The 21,332-nt window shown below is 36.0% G+C and overlaps 3 protein-coding genes and 1 non-coding gene across 4 annotated transcripts; all 4 read left to right on the top strand.

Moving 5' to 3' along the window:
• Positions 1-1,830: 1,830 nt before the first annotated feature.
• On the top strand, positions 1,831-3,491 carry LOC143633832 (reticulon-like protein B12). The gene is made up of 4 exons (XM_077102062.1): positions 1,831-1,923; positions 2,333-2,513; positions 2,841-3,052; positions 3,263-3,491. The coding sequence occupies exons 1-4, from the start codon at positions 1,854-1,856 to the stop codon at positions 3,430-3,432; spliced, it is 633 nt and encodes a 210-aa protein (XP_076958177.1). The 5' UTR covers positions 1,831-1,853; the 3' UTR covers positions 3,433-3,491.
• A 326-nt stretch (positions 3,492-3,817) lies between these two features.
• LOC143633922 (small nucleolar RNA U3) lies at positions 3,818-4,031 on the top strand. The gene has a single exon (XR_013153757.1). It is a non-coding gene; the product is annotated as a small nucleolar RNA U3 (small nucleolar RNA).
• Positions 4,032-6,047: 2,016 nt separating this feature from the next.
• LOC143633831 (mitochondrial uncoupling protein 1-like) lies at positions 6,048-8,032 on the top strand. The gene is made up of 8 exons (XM_077102061.1): positions 6,048-6,184; positions 6,516-6,734; positions 6,807-7,019; positions 7,125-7,223; positions 7,303-7,407; positions 7,592-7,666; positions 7,751-7,837; positions 7,923-8,032. Exons 1-8 carry the CDS (start codon positions 6,101-6,103, stop codon positions 7,956-7,958), a joined length of 918 nt encoding a protein of 305 aa, XP_076958176.1. The 5' UTR covers positions 6,048-6,100; the 3' UTR covers positions 7,959-8,032.
• Positions 8,033-8,922: 890 nt separating this feature from the next.
• Positions 8,923-18,226, top strand: LOC143633875 (uncharacterized). The gene is made up of 8 exons (XM_077102097.1): positions 8,923-8,961; positions 9,685-9,783; positions 9,910-10,083; positions 10,250-10,357; positions 12,168-12,222; positions 12,308-12,480; positions 12,575-12,970; positions 17,841-18,226. The coding sequence occupies exons 1-8, from the start codon at positions 8,923-8,925 to the stop codon at positions 18,066-18,068; spliced, it is 1,272 nt and encodes a 423-aa protein (XP_076958212.1). The 3' UTR covers positions 18,069-18,226.
• The last annotated feature ends 3,106 nt before the right edge of the window (positions 18,227-21,332 follow it).

The following is a 21,332-nucleotide window of genomic DNA, read 5'->3' as shown; positions in this document are numbered from 1 at the left end:
AATTTTGAGTGTAGGGTTGTAGATCAAAAATTGCTCTGTTATGATATATATATATGTTCATGTTGATTCACATTACAAAGTTGTGTTAATGTTCACATTACAAAGTTCTTCTGTATATAGTCCAATTGATAGAAACTGAAATTACTGAACTTTTATTACTTAAAATGAAAGGATAGGAACCCAATATGTGTGAAACCGATAAAATTAATGGTAAGCTTAAAATTACTTAGCTATTTGATCATTTGAACTAAGCTTAAGTTAAGTGAAATAACTAAGCTAATATCTATATAAGGTAATAAATAAATCTTTAAGGTCTAGTTTGTCATAAAAAGATTGAGGTTTACATGTGAAAATGTATGCGGGTAGCATGTAAATGTATGTATTCGTTAATTTGTGGAAAAGTTGAAGTTAAAGTATTTAAAGAATATTTATTGTTACTCTGGATGCATTATTAGAATTAGTATAGAGTATTATACTAAGTTTTGATTTGGCAAGATGCCATTTTGTATCTAGGAAGATATGCATTTTACATAATTACATTATTTCATATATAAAATTTGTGAAATTATTTGATGTTTAAAGATTTTATATAATTATTTTATTAACTTATAAAAATAGTTAAACATAAAATGATGATATTTAGTTTCCTAAAAATACTTATATACTGTGAAACTAATTAGTGGAGAATAAAATACGAGTTATTTTATTTAGTTAGTGAATTTTATTTAAAATTTGTATTAAAATACCCCAACTAACTTGGGTTTTCCCAACTATTCTATACAAATATACATATTTTTATACATCACCAAGTAGTTATTTAAAAATCCACTATATGCTAAATTTAAATAAAGTATATGTTTTATGGATTAAAAAAAACAAGCAAGGTTGCACGATTTAGAGACTTAGAGTGGAACAATTGGTGTATTTTTGTGTTTTAGTTAGTTTGTTTTGGGTAAGGCTTTTGCTTTCAAACGCGTCTTGTTTGTTGCTGAGTTGAAATTGTTGTTTAGTGTGGGCTCTAGCTTTTGATTATAGCTCTTGTTAAATAATATATATATATATATATTTAGAGTTTTGATCAAATATAAATTAAATCAACGTTTTAACTGTAAGAATTAAGTAGTACAATTATATATACAACATAAACCTAAAACCTTAAACTATCTTCAATGCTAAGTGGGCCCTTAGACGCCCTTAACCGCTACATCATCTGCTACATAATATCGTTACAAATCATTCAAAACTTCAATTTCATTTTCAACTCTAGATATATATTATATGCTTACCCTCTTTAATTTTCACGATTTCACCTCATCACCTACTTATTATACACAATATTTGTATAAAACTTTTTTTTTACTTTGGACTTACTTTTTCATAAACGCACACACCCTTTGTAAGAGCACTTATCCTAAGAGCAATACACTCCAATAATAAGGGCATCCAAAGGCCCTCAAGGACTTATATATTGAAAAAAAGAAAAAAGCGTACACACACTTTTAAACCTAGTCATAAATGTTGAATGTTTATATTTTCGTTTGTGGTAGAAAAGACTTTGGCATTGTCTTGGACACTCAAGGGATGAATGTCTTTACTTGAAACTCCATCTCTCTCATCATTTCATTTCATTTCATTTCATTTAAAGAAAAAGCCAAACAGTACACCATTTTCTTTTCGCTTTTCAAGTTTTCATCTTTTAGGCTGGATTCAATACAGCTCTAAAACCCCACAGATTTCACGACAAAGGTGAACACACAGATAAGCAGAAGCTGATTTATTTGTTTGTTTACTTTTTTATATTGTGTTTCGATTTGATTCAATCTTTCTTTGATTCATCTGCAGAAAGAATCTTGATGAGTTCATCAGATCGGTTGCTGTTTAACAGGCAAGCAAGTGTTCATCATCTTCTTGGCGGAGGACTCTGTAAGTCTTTCTGATTTCACTATTTCGATTTAAATTTGTGGGTTTTTGTTGTTGATTGCTAAAGATCTCATTTTGATCTTAAAGAATTTGAAAACGTTTACATTTTGACCTCTGGGTTGTTTTTCAACATAAGTTTTGATCAAAAGTAGATTAATTTTGGTGTTGTAGAGAAGGTGTATGTAAAATTTGAATATGGTATGCAATTGGGCTGGCTTTAGAGGTCAAAAGATTCACGGGTTTTTGATATTATCGGTCAAGATCTCATTTTTATTAGGGGTGTTTATGTGATATTGAATAACTAATATATTGCATCAGATCAAAGTTTGATTAAAATAGATTTTGTGTTTGTGACAAGTTTAGTTCAGATTCTTTTTGAAAGTTATTTGAAGTGTTGTATGCATTTGATCAGTTGCAGATGTGATTCTGTGGAGAGATAAAAATGTTACAATGACAATTTTGATAATAACTTTAGCTTCGTGGCTGATGTTTGAAAGATCCGCCTACACGTTTTTATCATATGTCTCCAATGTTCTGTTACTCCTGCTTACAATTCTTTTCTTATGGGCCAAGTCAGCACAAATTCTCAACAGGTAATGGTAATTATATCCTCCACACACCCCTAAGCTTCGAGTCATCCTGTTGACTTTTCAGGTCAAACGGACCAATGTTCAACTGCAAAATTTGATATAGTCCAAGAACGTAAAGTTCGTTTTTAATTCTGTAAAATTTTTTCCTAAAAGCTACAAGGGTAAAAATTTATATGAAAATTTGTCACTAGATTCATACCAATCCTAGAGTTGCAACTTGAAAATGAGTCCGCTTGACCTTGACTTGGAGAGAGTAATAGTATATGGTTCTTTATCAGGATTTGATTCATATAACAATATATACTAATTTGTAAGCATGATGCCAAACAGACCTACACCACCAATACCAAACTTGCAGCTTTCAGAAGAAACCATAAGTGAGGTTGCAGCTATAATTCGTGACCGAACAAACACGTTGCTGTCTGTATCCCATGATATCGCACTTGGTAAAGACCCAAAAATGTTTGCTAAAGTAGCTGCATATTTGCTTCTAAGTTCTGTTATTGGAAGCCTAACTGATTTCCGTACATTGTGCTACACAAGTAAGTTGCTCTTATCTTGTATGCAAAAGGTGGCAAAATGGACGGGTCAAGCGGGTTGGATAATTTCTGGTATCTAATGTCTTGTAAGCATTTGAATAATACATGTTTATAAATTACACATTTTGACCCGTCACCCAACCTGCCCATTTACCGCCTCTACATGTAAGTATAGATCTGAGTTAAAAATTTGTAATTTTGTTTCTTGCGCAGGCATTATTGCGGCTCTTACGGTTCCTGTGGCATATGAGAGATATGAAGCATATGTTGATTCAAGCTTGATTAAGGGAAATGTGAAGTTGAAGAAGTTGTATATAAGATTTGATGAGGAATTTATAGAGAGAGTAAAGAAGTGGATTTTGGAGAAGAATAAACTCAGTTGACCAATTCTTTAGCTGCTCTATTTGTTTTTTGTGTGAAAAATGGAGGTTTTGGTGTTATGGAATATCTTGAGAAATGGAAGATGGATTTTTTGAATTGAAACTACTGTTTGATCATATATATGAAAGAGTAAATTACAATACATATCAACTTCTTTCACTATATTGGTCACCTTGGTAATTTTGACGAAAACTTAAGATTTCGAGTTTTATAACAGTCTAAGAAATGACTTTGGAACATGACAATAGTTGAGGTTTATATGATTTTCTATGTAAATTTAAAAATATGATTGATATGAAAGTACGTGATGTTACACTACTGCAACTAATTTAGATAGAGAAACTGTTAGCATATGAGTTATAGTCATTCTACATAGGTGGCGGATGCATTAACATACTTGAAAAGAGTCTGTTCTATAGGCTTATACTTTTGTATTCTTGATTCCTATCAAGATAGAAACCCATGTCTGGTTGATGAGCCATAACCATGCAACCATAGTGCGATTAACCGAGCACTGTTGTCTTGAGCATACCTTAGTAGATGATCGTTGACAACCCATCTAATGGGTCTTGACATGATTTACATGGTTGTCTGACATACAACAAGAAATAAAATCTTTTTTGGTTCGGTTATGAAATTTGATCACAAATTGGTTATAAATCATGTTTCCTTGGTGTAGGGTTTCAATAATTTAAGAATATTTATTCCACGTTTTCATTTTAGTTATCTGGAATATGTAGGTTCTCAATAGTTTAATAATCTTCTAATTGTACCTTTTCTATTCGAGTTACGAAAAAAGTGTGCAATTTAGAGATGCGGAATTGCGGACCACCTATTTAAATGAAATGCTTGAGGACTATGTTTTCTTATATCATGTTAGTGGCTTTTGAACCCATGCGTTACACGAAATTTGTCAAATGATAAAATTAAATAAGGTTTGTTATTTCAATTAACATGAATCTCAAAATACTTATGAATTAAGGTACTAAAATTGCATAGTTAGTCAAATCTCGGGTATAAAAACGACACTTAACTCAATAATGAAAATAATTCACGCTATGGTATAACCCAATTGACAAAATGATTTTGACCTATGACACATGAATAGTTAGAATAAATGAGATTAAAGATGAGGAATTAGAAGAGATGTGACACCTAAGCATCAACATTTTTTTTATTACTTTAGTAAAGATAAAGATTGTTATTCTAGTTTCGCAGGCGCCATAAAACTTGACATTTTACCAGTGGAGCACGCAGACATCAATGTTAATGTTAATGTTATTTTACTTGTACTAATTATTTTTTTTTTCAAAGGGGCGGCCGACCCACGTCAGCTATACCTAGGTCCGCCCTGTATTTTAGCATTTTGCATGCAACAGACAATCTTTGCACTTGCTCTTACTTCCTTGGATCATTTGACTCTTGTTCTACCGTTTTTAAATATGGATTCCCAAAATATGATGGATTTGAGTGTCATGAAAGGCGACAACATTTTGGGAAGCTTTAGAGGAAAGTCACGAGTGTTTAAGACAATCAACTTGAGGAGCTCATGTGTTTTTGTTGGTTATTTGGAAATAGAAAACCGGTTAACCGAATTGACCTGAAAATTGAACAGAAACCAAACAAATTTGAAATCGATTATGTAAAACCCAGTTTGAAATCGATTATGTAGAACCCAGTTTGGAACCGATTGAAACCGTAGGTTCGGAACCAGTTTGCAATTTTCTCCACCAAAACCGGTTAACCGAACCGAAACCGATCCAAACCCGAACCAAAACTGATCGTAACCTGGTCAAGAAACCGATTTCAATCGAACCGAAACTGATCGTAAACCGGTTATGATTTTTGAAAACGAATGGATTTGAACCCAAACCGGTTTTGAGTTTTAAACCGGTTTGTGCACCTCTACGTGGAAACATACCGATTATTTTTTGGAAGCATAATGAGTAGTTCTGGTTTCAATCCTTTTATTAGATTTTTGGCATGATTAATGAATGATATGTTGTTGTTGATTGATTTTAGGCATGATAATGCTAGCTACTCGTCAAGTTGTTGAAATTCTTTGAAGATAGATATTAATAAAATGTGAGTAAAATTAAACGAACAATAATAATTCTTAGTTGATATAAAGTTGGAGAGAATATGTGTACCAAAATAGTATGTAGTGTGAGCTGACTAGAAAAGTTAAATCAAACAAAATCATTTTTAATAGTAAGATGTGTCGCCGTCCAAGTATGAGACACGTGGCATTGTTATTCTAATCTAGCTGACTTCTTTTTTTCTTTTTTTTTTAAGAAAAAGAATCATTACCGGAAACATTCGTCTTTCGATTCGGAAAAAACCCTTATCTTGCCTGAAGGCACTACAGTGCGGTTTGATAAAAACTGTTCAGTTTGAAGATTCCGATTAGTGAGAGGTGTCTATTCGCCTAGTCTTCTGTCATTTCTGAAACATAATAATGGGCAAGAATCAAATCTAGTTCGCATGAAATGGCACCCGCTAACTCCTAAATAATATATTTAAAAAAAAAGTGAGTTTGTTTTCATTTCTTCCTCTTCTTCTTCTTCTTCCCGATTTGCCCCTTCCTGCTGCATAAAATAAAACCCTACTCATTCGATTCTTTCTTTCTGCGTCAGTTATAAACACAACACAAGACCAGAATAGAATAGAATGGTTGGTGGTGGTAACTCAAAATCTGACATCTCTTTCGCCGGTACTTTTGCTAGCAGTGCCTTTGCTGCTTGCTTCGCTGAGGTAACTCTTAATCCTTCATCTGTTGTTGACGATTCAATTTTAAGTACCTTTTTCACCATATACTATACTTTGTTCCGATCGTTTCTGGTCTGATTGTTTGTTTAGGATTTTGCATGCCATCTGTGATGTAAATTGTAGTTGAGTTTTTATATCGTTAATTGGATTTAGATCAATGCTACTGTTGCAATTAAGTTTCACAGCATTCATTCTGGTCTGATCTGGTTTCCGATTTAGGTCTATCACTAACTGACCATAATTCTTACTTCAGAGATTGTTAGTTGGTTGTTTAATTAACTCTAAATGGCACCTATAATTTGATGTTGTTGGTTAGATCTGCACAATTCCATTGGACACTGCGAAAGTGAGGCTTCAGCTGCAGAAGAAAGGGATCGCGGGAGATGGAATGGCTTTACCCAAGTACAGGGGAATGTTGGGTACCGTTGCAACTATTGCAAAGGAAGAAGGCCTTGCTTCTTTGTGGAAAGGAATTGTACCTGGATTACATCGCCAATGTTTGTATGGAGGTTTAAGAATAGGCCTCTATGAACCGGTATTTTATTTTTATTTTATTTTATATATTATGATCATCGAATTTAGGCATGCTCTTTTTTGTTTCTAACAGATTAAGAACTTTTATGTCGGTGATAACTTTGTTGGAGATGTTCCTTTGACCACTAAAATACTTGCTGGCCTGACAACCGGTGCTCTTGCGATTGCAGTAGCAAACCCTACTGATCTTGTAAAGGTCCGCCTACAAGCTGAAGGAAAACTGCCAGCTGGTGTGCCCAGGCGTTACACTGGAGCGTTAAACGCTTATTCTACGATAGTCAGACAGGTAGATGTTTCGGATCCTTATCACATTTCCATTTATTTATAACATGTTTATTTTTTAGTTTTTGTAAATAACCGGACCAGTTTCTAACCAGTTTGTTTATATCAGGAAGGGGTTAAAGCTTTATGGACTGGCATTGGGCCAAATGTTGCGCGTAATGCTATAATAAATGCTGCTGAGCTAGCCAGTTATGATCAAGTGAAGCAGGTAATATATTTAACACATGTTTACATAACTAAAGTTATGTCTCTGTATATTGAATATTTAAATATATCCGTGAATGCAGACAATTCTGAAGATCCCCGGGTTCACAGACAATGTTCTTACCCATTTGTTAGCTGGATTAGGAGCTGGGTTTTTTGCAGTTTGCATCGGGTCCCCTGTTGACGTGGTACTTATTAATATGCAACCATTAGTTATATGTTAGTTTTGTACATGTTCATGAACATAATACTGTGATACTAGTTTTATGTTTTATGTTAAAAAGTAGGAAAATGGGCGGGTTGGGTAATGGGTTAATGACAGGCACTTTATAAATGAAATGGGCTTTTTACAATGTTTTGAGTTTTTTGCAGGTTAAATCAAGAATGATGGGAGATTCAAGTTACACAAGCACAATTGATTGTTTTGTCAAGACTTTAAAAAATGACGTAAGCTTTTGTGTCCAATTTATAAGGAGCAATTAGGTATAAAATGATAGATTAAACTGAAAAAAATGTTCATTATGGCACCAGGGACCTTTGGCATTCTACAAGGGGTTCATTCCAAATTTTGGACGGTTAGGTTCTTGGAATGTTATCATGTTTTTAACCCTTGAACAGGTAGGCGTTGATAATAAGACTTTGCTAAACACCATTATCATAATTCATAAGTGATTTGGGAAATAATTTGTTTTTCTTTGGACAGGCTAAGAAGTTTGTTAAAAGCATAGAATCGTCTTGAAAGCAGGAAAGCAAATGACTATCCATTTATGAATAATTTCCCAACCATTTGTAAGTTGTGATTCTATTAATAGATTCGAAGACCTTCTCTGAAAATGAAATTCAGTTTACTAGTGTTTCGGATGGTGTATGGGAGAATTTTTGTAATGCTTCTTAGTGGGAACTTCTCACATATTGGCATTTGTTAATGGAATGATGTTCTACTTTGTTGTATTATGTGTGTTGGATAAGAACGCAGGTATTTGTCTACTCGTTTAACTTATAAAGTGCTTGAGCTCAGCTCATTTCGAGTTCTATCTCTAAAGCTCGAGCTCGCCTTTCCTATTTTTTAATAATATTTTATAAACATTTATAATTTTATATTAAAATTATAAATGCATGTAAAATAATATTAAAACATAGGTCTAACCAATCAATCACATAAGTTTGTAATTTCACTTGAACCTTTGACAAATTAATGGAGGAGTTAACAGCGTTCACTCTTGAAGGTCTAATCTAATAGTCAACTAAGTACAAAAAACCCAGGAGTAGTTTTAAATAATAATGTTTTGGAATCTATAATATATTATATTGTTTCCGGTTTAAAGTCCCTATCTTTTAATCTCATCCGTTAAAAGCCATGGAATTTCTTCTAGAAGCAGCAGTTAAATGGAGGTTATTTAGCTTCCAACCACCCACGTCAACAACACCCCCATTATATATAATATAAACTTCCCTTCCTCCATAACCTAATTGGGCTGAAATCAATTTATCACTTCCGCCGTGGTATGTTGCGGCATCAATAACCTCCTCATTAAAACTTGCATCATACATATCTGATTCTCGCTCCGATTAATTTAGGTATCATCTCCATCTCTCTCTCTCTATTAACACTTACTTTTTCCTAATCAGTTGCTTTTCTAGGGTTTGCTTTCTCCATTTATTGTTCAAATGGGTGATCGAAGTCACTCTGTTCCAAAGCTAATATGCGATTGATTGAAGAAAATCAAAGGGTGAAAGTGATGGTACTCACAGCAACAAACAAATGAAGTAGAGGTAACAATAAACCTTTTAATTTAATAACAAGAATTCAAATCCTATCATTTCTCAGATTCTCGTCAATTTTGACCTTGATTATTTCTATAACCTATTTGTATGGCCATTTGAGTGTTAGAGGAGGCTATAACAAATGTTTGATTATCAAAAAAAAAAAGTTGATAAACCAACATGAAATAAACTGCTTTTTAAGGTATCAATTATTAAAAACGAGCAACATTTTTTAATTTTGTTTTTGTTTTACATACTGATATCAATAGGCTTAAATTTCAGTTAAAAGTTTTTGAAAATGAAGAATATGTTTCAATTAAAGCTCAATTAGGGGCTGCTTACAAAGGTTTTGCAGATACAACTAGATTACTTCTTTTTTTGAGGCCCTTTTAAAGGGAAACAACATAATGAAAGTTCTTTTCTTTGGTTGTAATGTAATATAGCGTCGTATGCTATTTTAGATTATTCTAAATGCTTAACGAAGCATTATTTGTTTGATAGTTATAAATCTCAACTAATGCAGTCTAATGCTCTCCGTCTTTATAGGTCACAATAGTGTCTATATGATAGTCTTCATCAATTATGCTCATTTTGGTGGGTAAAACAATAATTAGCAATTTCTTCTCTTTGCATTTATTCATAACCACACAAATATTTAATTTACTATGCTAATCTGAATCATTTGTTTTGATCTATGTTAGTTTTTATCTTCTGAAGTTCACTGCTGTTGTTGGGCTCTGAGGTTGGACCCCAGTTTTGTGAAAACTTATGGAGGGATTAGAAATGTTGCTGATGCTAAAGTACTTTTTTTGATTAATTGATAAAACAAGTCTTGCCCATATAATAAATATACAAAGCACATCATAGCTGCATTCTTTATACAATAAAGCTTTATGATATTAATGCTAAATGACTCTTTTGCTCAGATAATAAGACTCATTCCAACCATTGTCCTACATGCAAACACCGTGTGGAACAGTTTGATCACCATCACTTCCCTAGATCTTAAATACTTTGGTTCACCAGATATAAAACAAAATAGCCATTATAGTCCAACGGGCTCACTGGAAAATTGCTGCATCGTGGGAAATACTGAAGCTGTAATTTTATGTATTTTCTACAGGGGGATGTTAGATTAAAATGATTTTATGATAAAACTAGAAATTAGATATCCAGATGATGTGGTTTTCAACGTGATTCCTGTCTATAAGCTGAAGTATTAACCTAACTGATATTTTTCTTTTTTCTTTTTTTTGTTTTACATAGATGAAAATAACATTAAAGAATTTAGATAACCTTAGCCCTCCTATGGGCTGCAATTCCAGCCCGGAGGCAAATGAAGGGAAACTGGGACAATTGGTGGCTCGTGTAGAAGTAATCAAAAAAGGGAACAAGGGAACGATCATAGATTGGATCATCTCTTAAATTCATACAGGTTTTTTTTTCCATTAGTCTTTTCTTTTTCTTCGCATTTTTGCTGAATATTGGATAATACATATTACATTTTAAGTATAAATTGGTCTATTTGACATGATGTATTTTTTAGTGAAAGTATAGTTTATATGCGTATATGGGTGTCTCGGATGATCCTAAATTCAAAATGCATTCTTGCCATCCATTAAGAAACTTTGGATGCCAAATAGAAAGTGTGTCATGAAACATGTAATTATTAAAGCCTTCATAGATTGAAAATGTCAAGAATCTTCAAATAAAACGATAGATATATAGAAGGTACTAACTAAATAACTTGGTTATAAAGCAGAAGGTATGTAGATAGCGATTGACTGTATAATTCATTGGAGGCTGTGTCATTCCTTCGCAGTAGCATACACAGTTCGAAAGAATTATTTATTTATTTTTTTAAAATAATTTTGTAATAATTATATACCTGTTTTTTTAAACAGGAAGCTTGGGAAAAAAGGTAGCACAACATGTCCGTTGAAGGAAGAGAGCGATTTTGGTTCTAAGTTTTGATGTACCTAAAGCTATATCATAGCTTTTTTTGTTTATTTTCTCTTTTATCTATTTGTCAAGTTATTTGTAGCACTAACAGTGTGCTATTATAAGGAGTACTGTATATGTGTGTTGGTTGGCATTTTTATTTTAAATACAGCATGCTTTCTCGGCTCAGTAGTTTTCGTTGTTTTCATTCTTTTAGTGTAGTCGGTCGACTTTGCACTTACAAGTTAAGTATGATATTTTTTTATCTTAACAATTATGTTAATGGCATTAAACTACCTGTCCACCATACAGGCATAAAACTAGTTTTATTTGGTTCCTTGTAAATGAAGATAAAATTGAAGAAAACAAGGGTCCAATCCAAAGATAATACAAAATTTATTATTAGTCTACTATAGATAGAGATGCAGTGTTTTTAACACAAACAAAAAAAAATAAAAAAAATCATCGAGTTGTGTTATGAATTAATGATTTTATGATAGTTAGTTATGTTTAAAATTTACGCTACTAAATATACAAATTCCGAAAGAAATCACATGTGATGGTAGCCAAAAATAAGGCTTGAGATTCCAACCAACCAACCACCTGTTACTTGATCCGCCACTCCCTACAGTACAGTACACACACTCCATCTATACATACATACACACACACACACCCCCACTGGACTGGAGGAGAACTAATGGAAGCAGCGGTGATGATGATGATGGGCTCGTCTTCTTCTTCTTCTTCTTCTTCACTGGTTTCTTCTTCTTATAAAAATAACTACATGTGTGGTTTCAATATCAAATCACACCCCCTTGTTCATCATTCTCCACCACCTCATCATCACAGAAACAACAAAGCACTAGTTGCTGGTGGTGATTTGAAGCTCTCAATCTCTTCATCACCCACCCAAGGCCTTCTTCTCTCATCATCATCTCACGCACACGCACAGGTATAACAACTTGGGAGAATTTATTTAATAATTAACATTTAATCCCGCACTCTATCAAAGATTTGATACACCAAAAGTTTACTTTGCCCGCCTATGGTCAGAAGGGTCGTCCAGATATTGACCAATAGTTTGATCCCCTTGTGGTCAGGACGCCCATTAATTTTCAAAGTTTTGCTTTTTTGGTCAAAACGTTCGGTTAGTGTTTTTGCTGGTGTGAAATCAAGTGGGGTGGGCGGTGTAGCTATAGCATAACTCATGAATTTTACTGGTGAAATTAAATATATGCAGGCAGAGGTCGATGATCACGAGTTGCTGATACAAGAATCGCCAAACGGATGCACGCGTAAGCGAATCCTTGTGTTTACCATTGTTGTTTCAAAAATTCAGCACATCCCTTTTTTGTTTAATTCAATGTATCAATGTTTTAGTTGAAGCAGAAACACAAACACAAACAGTTCGTGTGCAGTTTCGGTTACAGAGAGAATGCTCCTTTGGACAGAACTTTCTAATAACCGGCGATCATCCTATCTTGGGTTCGTGGGATCCAAACAATGCCATTTCGTTAACTTGGTCCGATAGTCATATATGGACTGCAGATATTGTAAGTTTTTCAAATTATTTTTACAAACTTTAATTAACAAGATTATTAATTATTAATTAATTAATTAATCATGATATTGGTTTCTCTTAATTAGGACATACCTGTAGGACGATGCTTCAAATTCAAGCTCGTAATGCAAGAAAGCGACGGTAAATTTGTGTGGCAGCCTGGTCCTGATCGTGTTCTTGAAGGCTGCTTTCAAACCGACAAGATTATTACTTTATGCGAGGATTGGGAAAACCCCGATTCCAGGATAGTAATGGAAACCGACCCCACAACGAATCAATTTGTTGAACCATCCCAAGAACCAGAAGGGTATGCAATATGTATGGAGGAAGAATTGGTGTCTGATGAAGTGGTGCCTGTTTTAATACCTGGTTTGAGTCAACTTTCGGTCAATCAAGGTCCAGAGGATGAACCTGAGCCCGTGAATGGAGCCGCTGTTGTGGCTACGGGACCTGATATGGCTCAGGATCTCACATTGCCTGAGGTAAATGCTTAATGTTATCTTTCTTTTCGGCTAGTTTAGTTTCATGAGAGTTCAGAATAATAGAAATAATAATAGATGAAGGCTTTTTCTTCTCTTTGTTTCAGTTTTGTTTCTTGGTATTAATAATATTGTTTTGAGTTTTGTTTTATAAGCCATGTGTTGATCATTAGCTTAATCACAACTAGTAGTTGCTATTCAAAATCCTTAGTAGTAAATTCATCATATTGCTGTAAGATTAGAATTTCAATCAATCAATCAATCATGCCCAGTAAAATCCCACCGACAACAAAGCTATAAGTAGGGTCTGGGGAGGGTGGGATGTAGGCACACCGTACATCTATCCAAAGGAATAAAGAGGTGGCTTCCAGAGAGACCCTCGGCTCTAAGTACATGTGTATGAAGCAAAATAAAGGAAATCAAAGTTTAACAGTTATATAAAAACTACTACTAATTATAATAATATTAATAATAAGATCACAGTTTAACAGCTATATAAAAGCTAATAATAATTATAATAAAAATAATATATGTAAGGGAAATACCATTATGGTATGTGACCTAAATAAGTTAAATCTAAGCCCTAAAGTATTCAATTCTCTCTAAAAATCCTTAACTTTAATTCTACTTCTCCACGAATTCCTATCCTCAACCATGTCCTCGAAGAGGTTTAGGTCTATCAAATCATGCCTAATCCTCTCATCCCAAGTCAATTTCGGTCGTCCTCTACCCCTCCTCCCCTCTATAGTAATGTTTTCTACGGATCTAACAGGATTCGTCGTCTGTCTTCTCTTTACATGTCCAAACCATCTCAATCTCCACTCTCTTATCTTGTCTGCTATGTTCGCCACCCCTAATCTCTCGCAAAACACAACGTTTCTTATTCGGTCTAGCCTTGTGTGCCCACACATCCAACGTAGCATTCTTATTTCTGCTACCTCCATCTTCCGCACTTGTGCCTTCTTGATGGCCCAACAATCTGTTCCATATAGCATTGCAGGTCTAATTGCCGCCCTATAGAATTTTCCCTTTAGTTTAGTCGGGAAACTCTTGTCGCACAATATACCTGTGGCTGCTTTCCATCTACACCATCCTACCTGAACTCGGTGGGTCACATCACTGTCTAATTCACCATCGCTCTGTACAAATGATCCTAAATACTTGAACTTCGTTACCTGCGGGACCACCTGCCCTTCAATTTTGATCCGTGCGTCTTCATTGTCGTTTATCCCACCAAAATCACAGTGGAGGTACTCCGTCTTAGATCGGCTAATCTTTAAACCTTTTGTCTCTAAGGTTGTTCGCCACTCCTCAAGCCTCATGTTTAGATCTTGTTTTTTCTCAGCAAGTAACACAATATCGTCTGCGAACATCATGCACCACGGGAGAGTCCCCTGAATCGACTTTGACAACTCATCCAAGACTACTGCAAAAAGAAACGGGCTCAACGCTGACCCCTGGTGAAGACCTACCTCTACAGGAAAGAAATCAGTATCCCCCACTGGCGCACGGACACTTGTTTCACTTCTGGTATACATATCCATAATTATCTCTATGTATTTCCTGGGCACTCTTCTACCCTCCAAGCACTCCCAGAGCACCTGTCGTGGCACACTGTCGTAGGCCTTTTCTAGGTCAATAAACACCATATGTAGATCACGCTTCTTCTCTCTATACTTTTCCATTAATCTTCTTATAAGGTGTATTGCCTCTGTGGTGGAACGCCCCGGCATGAAGCCAAATTGGTTGACCGTAGCCTGAGTTTCTCGTCTAAGTCTACCCTCAATCACTCTTTCCCATAGCTTCATAGTATGACTTAGTAGTTTGATTCCTCGGTAGTTACCACAACATTGGGAGTCTCCTTTGTTCTTATAGATAGGAACTACAACGCTGCTCCTCCACTGGTCTGGCATCTTACCTGATTTGAGAATACTATTGAACAGAGTAGTTAACCACATGACTCCTTCCTCCCCCAGACACTTCCACACCTCGATGGGTATATTGTCTGGGCCAACCGCCTTAGACCTTCCCATCCTCCTAAGTGCATCCTTCACCTCTTCTCGTGTGATCCGTCGGCAGTAGCAGTTATTCGATTGTTGTCGTTGAAAGTTTGTGTTGTCATGTTCTTCTTGGAAAGCTCTCCCATTGTTAAAAAGATTGTGGAAGTAGGTTTGCCATCTTAGCTTGATGTCCTGCTCCTTGACCAGTACATGCCCATCTGTATCCTTTATGAACTTCACCGGTCCTAGATCTTGCCTTCTACGCTCCCTGGCTTTGGCAATCTTAAACATAGCATGTTCCCCCTCTTTTGTTTCTAGACTTTCATACATCCGTTTAAAGGTCGCCTTCTTTGCTTCCGCCACTGCCTTCTTCGCCTCTATCTTGGCCGTTTTGTAGTTGTCCCTCAATTCCACTCGCTCCTCCTCATTCGTGCACCTCATTAGCTCCTTAAAACATCCTTGTTTTTCCCTTATCTTGTCTTGCACTGCGTCATTCCACCACCAAGACTCCTTATGCCCACTTGTCTTTCCTGTTGTGACCCCGAGAGTCTCCTTTGCTACTTGGATGATCTTTGTCTCCATAGCTTCCCATATATGAGTTGAGTCCCCATTTAGTCGAGCCCGCGTATGCAGCATGAGTTTATCCTTAAACAGTAGGAGATTTTCGTCCTTCAACTTTCCCCATCGAATTCTCGGTGTACCTTTCTTCTCTCGAACAGTCAGCTTATTTCTGAAGGCTATATCTGTCACTAATAGTCGATGTTGAGTCACAGCTGCCTCCCCAGGTATGACTTTGCAGTCCTTCCACCAACGTCGGTCTCCTTGCCTCATCAAAAGGTAGTCAATTTGCGTGTCGCGTCCGCCACTGCTAAAAGTGATTAAATGAGAATCTTGTTTCCTAAAATAAGAATTTATAATACCTAGGTCATGTGCCACCGCAAACTCTAGAAGATCTGTTCCGGTCTCATTCCTATCACCAAAACCGAAACCCCCATGTACGGCTTGAAAACCATCGTTAGCCTTACCAATGTGTCCATTAAAATGACCTCCTATGCAAATCCTCTCCCCCCTAGGTATGCCCCCTACCACTGCGTCTAGGCAATCCCAAAATTCTCTCTTTTCCTGATCCCCTAGGCCTACATGAGGCGCGTAGGCGGAGACTACTGCCACTACTTCCTCTCCTAGTACTAATTTCAACACCATAATCCTGTCATTATGTCTTATCACCTCCACCACACTAGTGTCTTATCACCTCCTTAGCCACTAGAAACCCTACTCCATTCCTAGCTCCATCAGACCCCGAGTACCACAACTTATACCCATTACACTCAGCCCCTCTATGTCCTTTCCACTTAGTCTCCTGGAGGCATGCTATCTGAACCCTACGTCTTTTAAGCACATCTACCAATTCTAGCAACTTACCATTTAATGTTCCTACATTCCAAGAAGCCAAACGCAATATACACTCCCTATCTTTACTCTTTCCTACACCCCTCGTTTCAGGACATGGTCTCAAGTAATAGTCATGGTTCCTACGCTCTATGGTTGCAACTAATCCCACAAACACAAGCAATAGAACACCAAATCAATAATAATAATAATAATAGTAACAAAAACTAATAATAATAATAATAATAATAATAATAGTGTGTAGCAATAACAATAATAGTCAAGAGATCTTAAAATGAAAATAAACTCCAAAGATCCGGATCACGTATGTTCTAATGATAATAATAATAATAATACTAATAGTAATAATAGTGAGAAAGGAACGAGTATACCGTGAAGATGATGAAGGCAGATACAGCTCAACGACAGCCAGGTTACAAGAAACCCTCAGTTATCAAAACCGGGAGAACACCGAGATATAACGAATCGAGCTAGACAACACAACAAGGTGAACCAACAATTCTGGCGACTTTTACGGCGGCCGTGGGTGGTGACGCAGCGGCAGGAGGCGGCGCGACAGCAGATCCGGCAAGCTGTGAGATCGGCGGACAGGAGTGGCAGCACACACCAGTGGTAGCAGCAAACAAATGAATTCCGGTGGCTGCAGCTCGTCGAAAATGGCGGCGGCGCGTCGGAAAAACAAACAGCAGTCGGTGGCAGTAGCAATGACAGCACCGGCGGCTCGAGGGTTGCGGTGGTGCTTGCGGTGGTTAGGGAGTAGCGACGGCAGCAGGGAGGTGGTTAGGGAGTAGCGACGGCAGCAGGGAGGTGGTTGTGTGATCCGGCAAGCCTTAGGGTTTCAACCTTCCTAACAAATTGATCAACACAAATGAAGTGATGCTTCTCACAACCTTCCTAACTGGTGCTTGCGGTGGTTAGGGAGTAGCGACGGCAGCAGGGAGGTGGTTAGGGAGTAGCGACGGCAGCAGGGAGGTGGTTGTGTGATCCGGCAAGCCTTAGGGTTTCAACCTTCCTAACAAATTGATCAACACAAATGAAGTGATGCTTCTCACAACCTTCCTAACTGGTGCAGCTGTAAGATTAGAATTTATGATGTTTTAATCAAGAAAAGGACCAAAAGCGCGGTTTTGGAAATCTCCTAGCTTGAAACTTGCCAAACAAATGATTCTTGAACCGGTCACCCGAAGCTTCTTGCATTCTTTTCGAACCAAAAAAGATTATTTTGTTCCCATCACCCTTGAATGCAGCAGTCTCCAGCTACATTCAATATTGAGTGATCTCTTTCTATTAATATATTAGGGGCAACATCTCCCAAGTCGAGAACTATGTTGTAAACGTGTATCTTCTGCAGTGAAAGCTGTACATTATGTTAAATTTGTCGATTACAAGAAAAGAATCCCATCACTTTTTTAAAATGTTATACTTTTTTTTTGTACTGAATAAACCAATTGAATCGATCTCAGTTAGAATCGAAAGATGATATTGCAAATGCCTCTGATTTGAATCCAAGACCAGAGATATCATTGGTAAATGAAAATCAAGAATCTTGTGAGATTAAACATCAAGAAATGCAAGTAACAGAAGAACAAGATCATGAAGCTACTCAGCCAATGACAAGTTTGCTTCATAACGACGTTCAATGGAGCAATAACGTCATGCAGAAATTTCTCAACATTTTAGGCATTCAATAACTTGATATGTTGTGTCATGTGTGTATATGATGATCAAACCATCTTGTATTGTGAGTTGTGCATGGTTGTTTGGTTAAGTTGGTGAACTGTATGCTATCTAACTATTGTCTGGTTTCATGGTGTTTGGTTGATACAATATGTATTGATGACATATGGATTTTGCCATAGGCAAACTAAATGCTGGGGGTGCAAGGGTTGCTTAATTAGGTAGCTTACTGCTTATACTTCAATTGTAGTTGATTAACACTTAAGTGTTTGTATGAAGAAACTGCTTATCTATAGAACAAGTTCTATTTGTTTTCTCTTGTAGGCTCCTTCCATAGTTCTGTTAATGAGTGAACAATTTTCTGGCAGTCTTTCTTTATGCTATGTTATTTTTTCTTTTAACCAGAAGACTTCCTTTGCTTTAGTAAAACTAGATGCTGATAACTGTTTTAAGTTGGAAACACCAGATGTTGACCATCTTGAAAACTATGAGATTATTGCAGCTTCTAAGTGAACACCTTGGGAATGGATGGATGCTTATGTTTCAGGGCCGTCTCCGAGATTTGGATGCTTTATACCCACAGGTATGAACCAGGTTTAAGTTTGTCGGAGAAACTGTACCCGGACTCGGAACAAAACCAGTTCCATCTCTACTTGGTTAAAAAGCCAACCATACCCGGAACCGGTTCCTACTTGGCCCGGTTCTTGACTTTGTTGACCAAACCCTGTTTGCTCACCTCCTCTATGCAGGACTCTATGGCTGTGGCCCAATTACTGATGCACTGGCCCAATAAGAAAACCTGTCACAAATATAAGATGGTATCTTCATAATACTCAAATGAATCACCCAAAATACAATAGGTTTGATTACAATACAAAACCATACAGAAACCTAATTCCAGAGATAAAAGAATTAGAGAGAGAAATTGTGATTGAAAGATGAAAAACCGTCACTTTCCAAGATCAAGATCTAGATGTTATCTATCTGTGTTGTTAACAAATAATGGGCCATATATAGGCTGCTCCTTATGCACTCTTGTTAAGTCCAAAACTTCAGCCCAACTTCAAGAAATGTCCACAGCATGTTTATAAGTAGGTCCTCACAAATAATATGCAAAAAAAAAATAAATAAATAAAAAAAATTAGAAATATTAACTAAAACTTTAATATCAAGAGTATGAATTGTATGTAGTCAGATGTTACCTTTTAACAAAACCCTAACACTAAGCCTGCAAAATATTTCATACTAATACCTTATTATGTTTTTTTTGTGTTGTGGTGTGTTGTTTTGTTTCTTGTTTCTATTGTTAATTTGGATAAATTGTAGCCTGTAGTCTGTGTTGGTAATTCCGGACCGTGTTCACAAGTTGGTGAATATAGAAGGACCTAAGTTGACAAGTTGGTCAAGTTGGTTTTGTTTCCTAATTGTAATATGATTATTATGGTAATGTCTTGGTCACTAAGTTAGGGTTAGATTATAACTATAGGGCTTGATTAGAGGCTTTAGATGTGTGATCAATAGAGAATTATTGTAACGAGTTTTTGAGTCAGTTTTCTCTTGCAATAATAAAGTGTTTGATCGATCCTGTGCCTTGAAGTGGTATCAGAGTGTCACACCCCGACTAGCACAATGCGGAAGCGTAAAACGAGAATGTAACAGACACATCTGGTATCACCACATTGTTTATAAAGAAACATTACAAACTAATTTACAAAATATTACATTTCTTTGTTCTATCATTGTTTTACAGTCTAGGTGATATAAACCAAATTAATTCGTTAACTATACAATCTTACTACTAACATCCTTGCCTCTATTCACATAGCATCAACCACACATCTTGGGCAAGTAACAGATCACCAAATCATTCCGATTTAGGTACACCTGAAAAGCAGTTTAAAACGGGTCAACTACTAGAGTTGGTGAGTTTCACGAGTTTCAAGAAAACAGTAATGAGTATTCACAAGTCAACACTTGTAATCATGAAATAAGTATGTATGTATGTAAATGATGTAATTATGCTAAGCTACAGTGAAGCCTTGACTGTATGTGCTGCGTGCATCCATTTCCCACGCTCCATCAACCACTGTGGCCCCTTTCCGCCCACAACATGCCCCGGTAGCTATGTCTAACACTACATAGCCTGTTTGTATAAATATGGTCATGTGCAAATGGCGCTATGTGACACGGAAACCAGGCCGATTCTGTTTGGGTTTGTCAAACCAATAGTACTATTCACAAGCCACCGGCTCGAAGTTAATCACTGTGATCGTGGGGACTTTCGTCTGTTAGCATTTAGATAATTCACATCAATACATGTTTCAGGTATGTATATGTAATCAAATATGTTTTTCACCCCAAAAGTTCATAAAACAGTTTAGAAGTGGGGTCATGAAACTCACGGTTTAGTAGATAATCAGTACTGTATCAACTCGTGATTTGTTCAGTCTGCTATCAGTAGTTCATATAATCAATATTATAATAATATTAATATTTTAATATTATTATAATCTCAATACTAAACTGGGTTGTATAACTAATCTGGGTGTAGCTGTAACGCCTAGAAAGTGGCAATAGACTTAGGTTGTGATGTTGTTCAATGTCTAATACTTAAAACTGAACTTGGCTCAGATTCCCGTTTTCCCAACTGGGCCAAGTTGTTCGTTTACGCGTTCAGAAAACAGTTATGGGAAAATAAGCTTAGGTAAATGTATTGGTTAATAACATGATTAAGTTATAAAGAAAGATCACATACTGGGGTCCCGGATTAGCCACGGGGCCCGTTTCCGTTTATTCGGTTTGATTTAAGAAGAAACGCGCACAATCCATCCGGATTGTCCAGGATTTTTATAGAAAAGTTTGTTTTTACTTAATTAGTCCAAAAATATGATTTTTGATCACTCTGGGTGTTTTGATATTCCCGCAGGTTCGTTAGTCGCGAACTTGCCGGTTTTTATAGAAACTGAATTTGTTTAATATTCAAATTAGCATAATTAATTAACCGTTAATCATTAAATTATGAAAATTTAGCCACTTATCAATTAAAATATGTAGATTTTTATAAAAATATTTCTGGAATTATTTACCGATTTATTAATTTATAAAAATTCATTTTATCAGCTATATTTCGCTTGAAAATCGTCCGTTTACCCCCAAACAATTTCCAAAAATTCCACAAAAATTCTTGAATGCTCAAATCATGTCACAAACAACCTATATCAATTCCAGAATGTAAAAAGCTCGTGCAATATTCTTTTCGGCCCAATTTCGGTTATAAA

This window comes from Bidens hawaiensis, unplaced genomic scaffold (genome assembly GCF_021521415.1).
Source record: "Bidens hawaiensis isolate Kalapana, Puna unplaced genomic scaffold, B.hawaiensis_p1.1 tig00006913_1, whole genome shotgun sequence".
NCBI classification, from domain to species: Eukaryota; Viridiplantae; Streptophyta; class Magnoliopsida; order Asterales; family Asteraceae; genus Bidens; species Bidens hawaiensis.
This window is presented reverse-complemented; position numbering and strand designations above follow the sequence as displayed.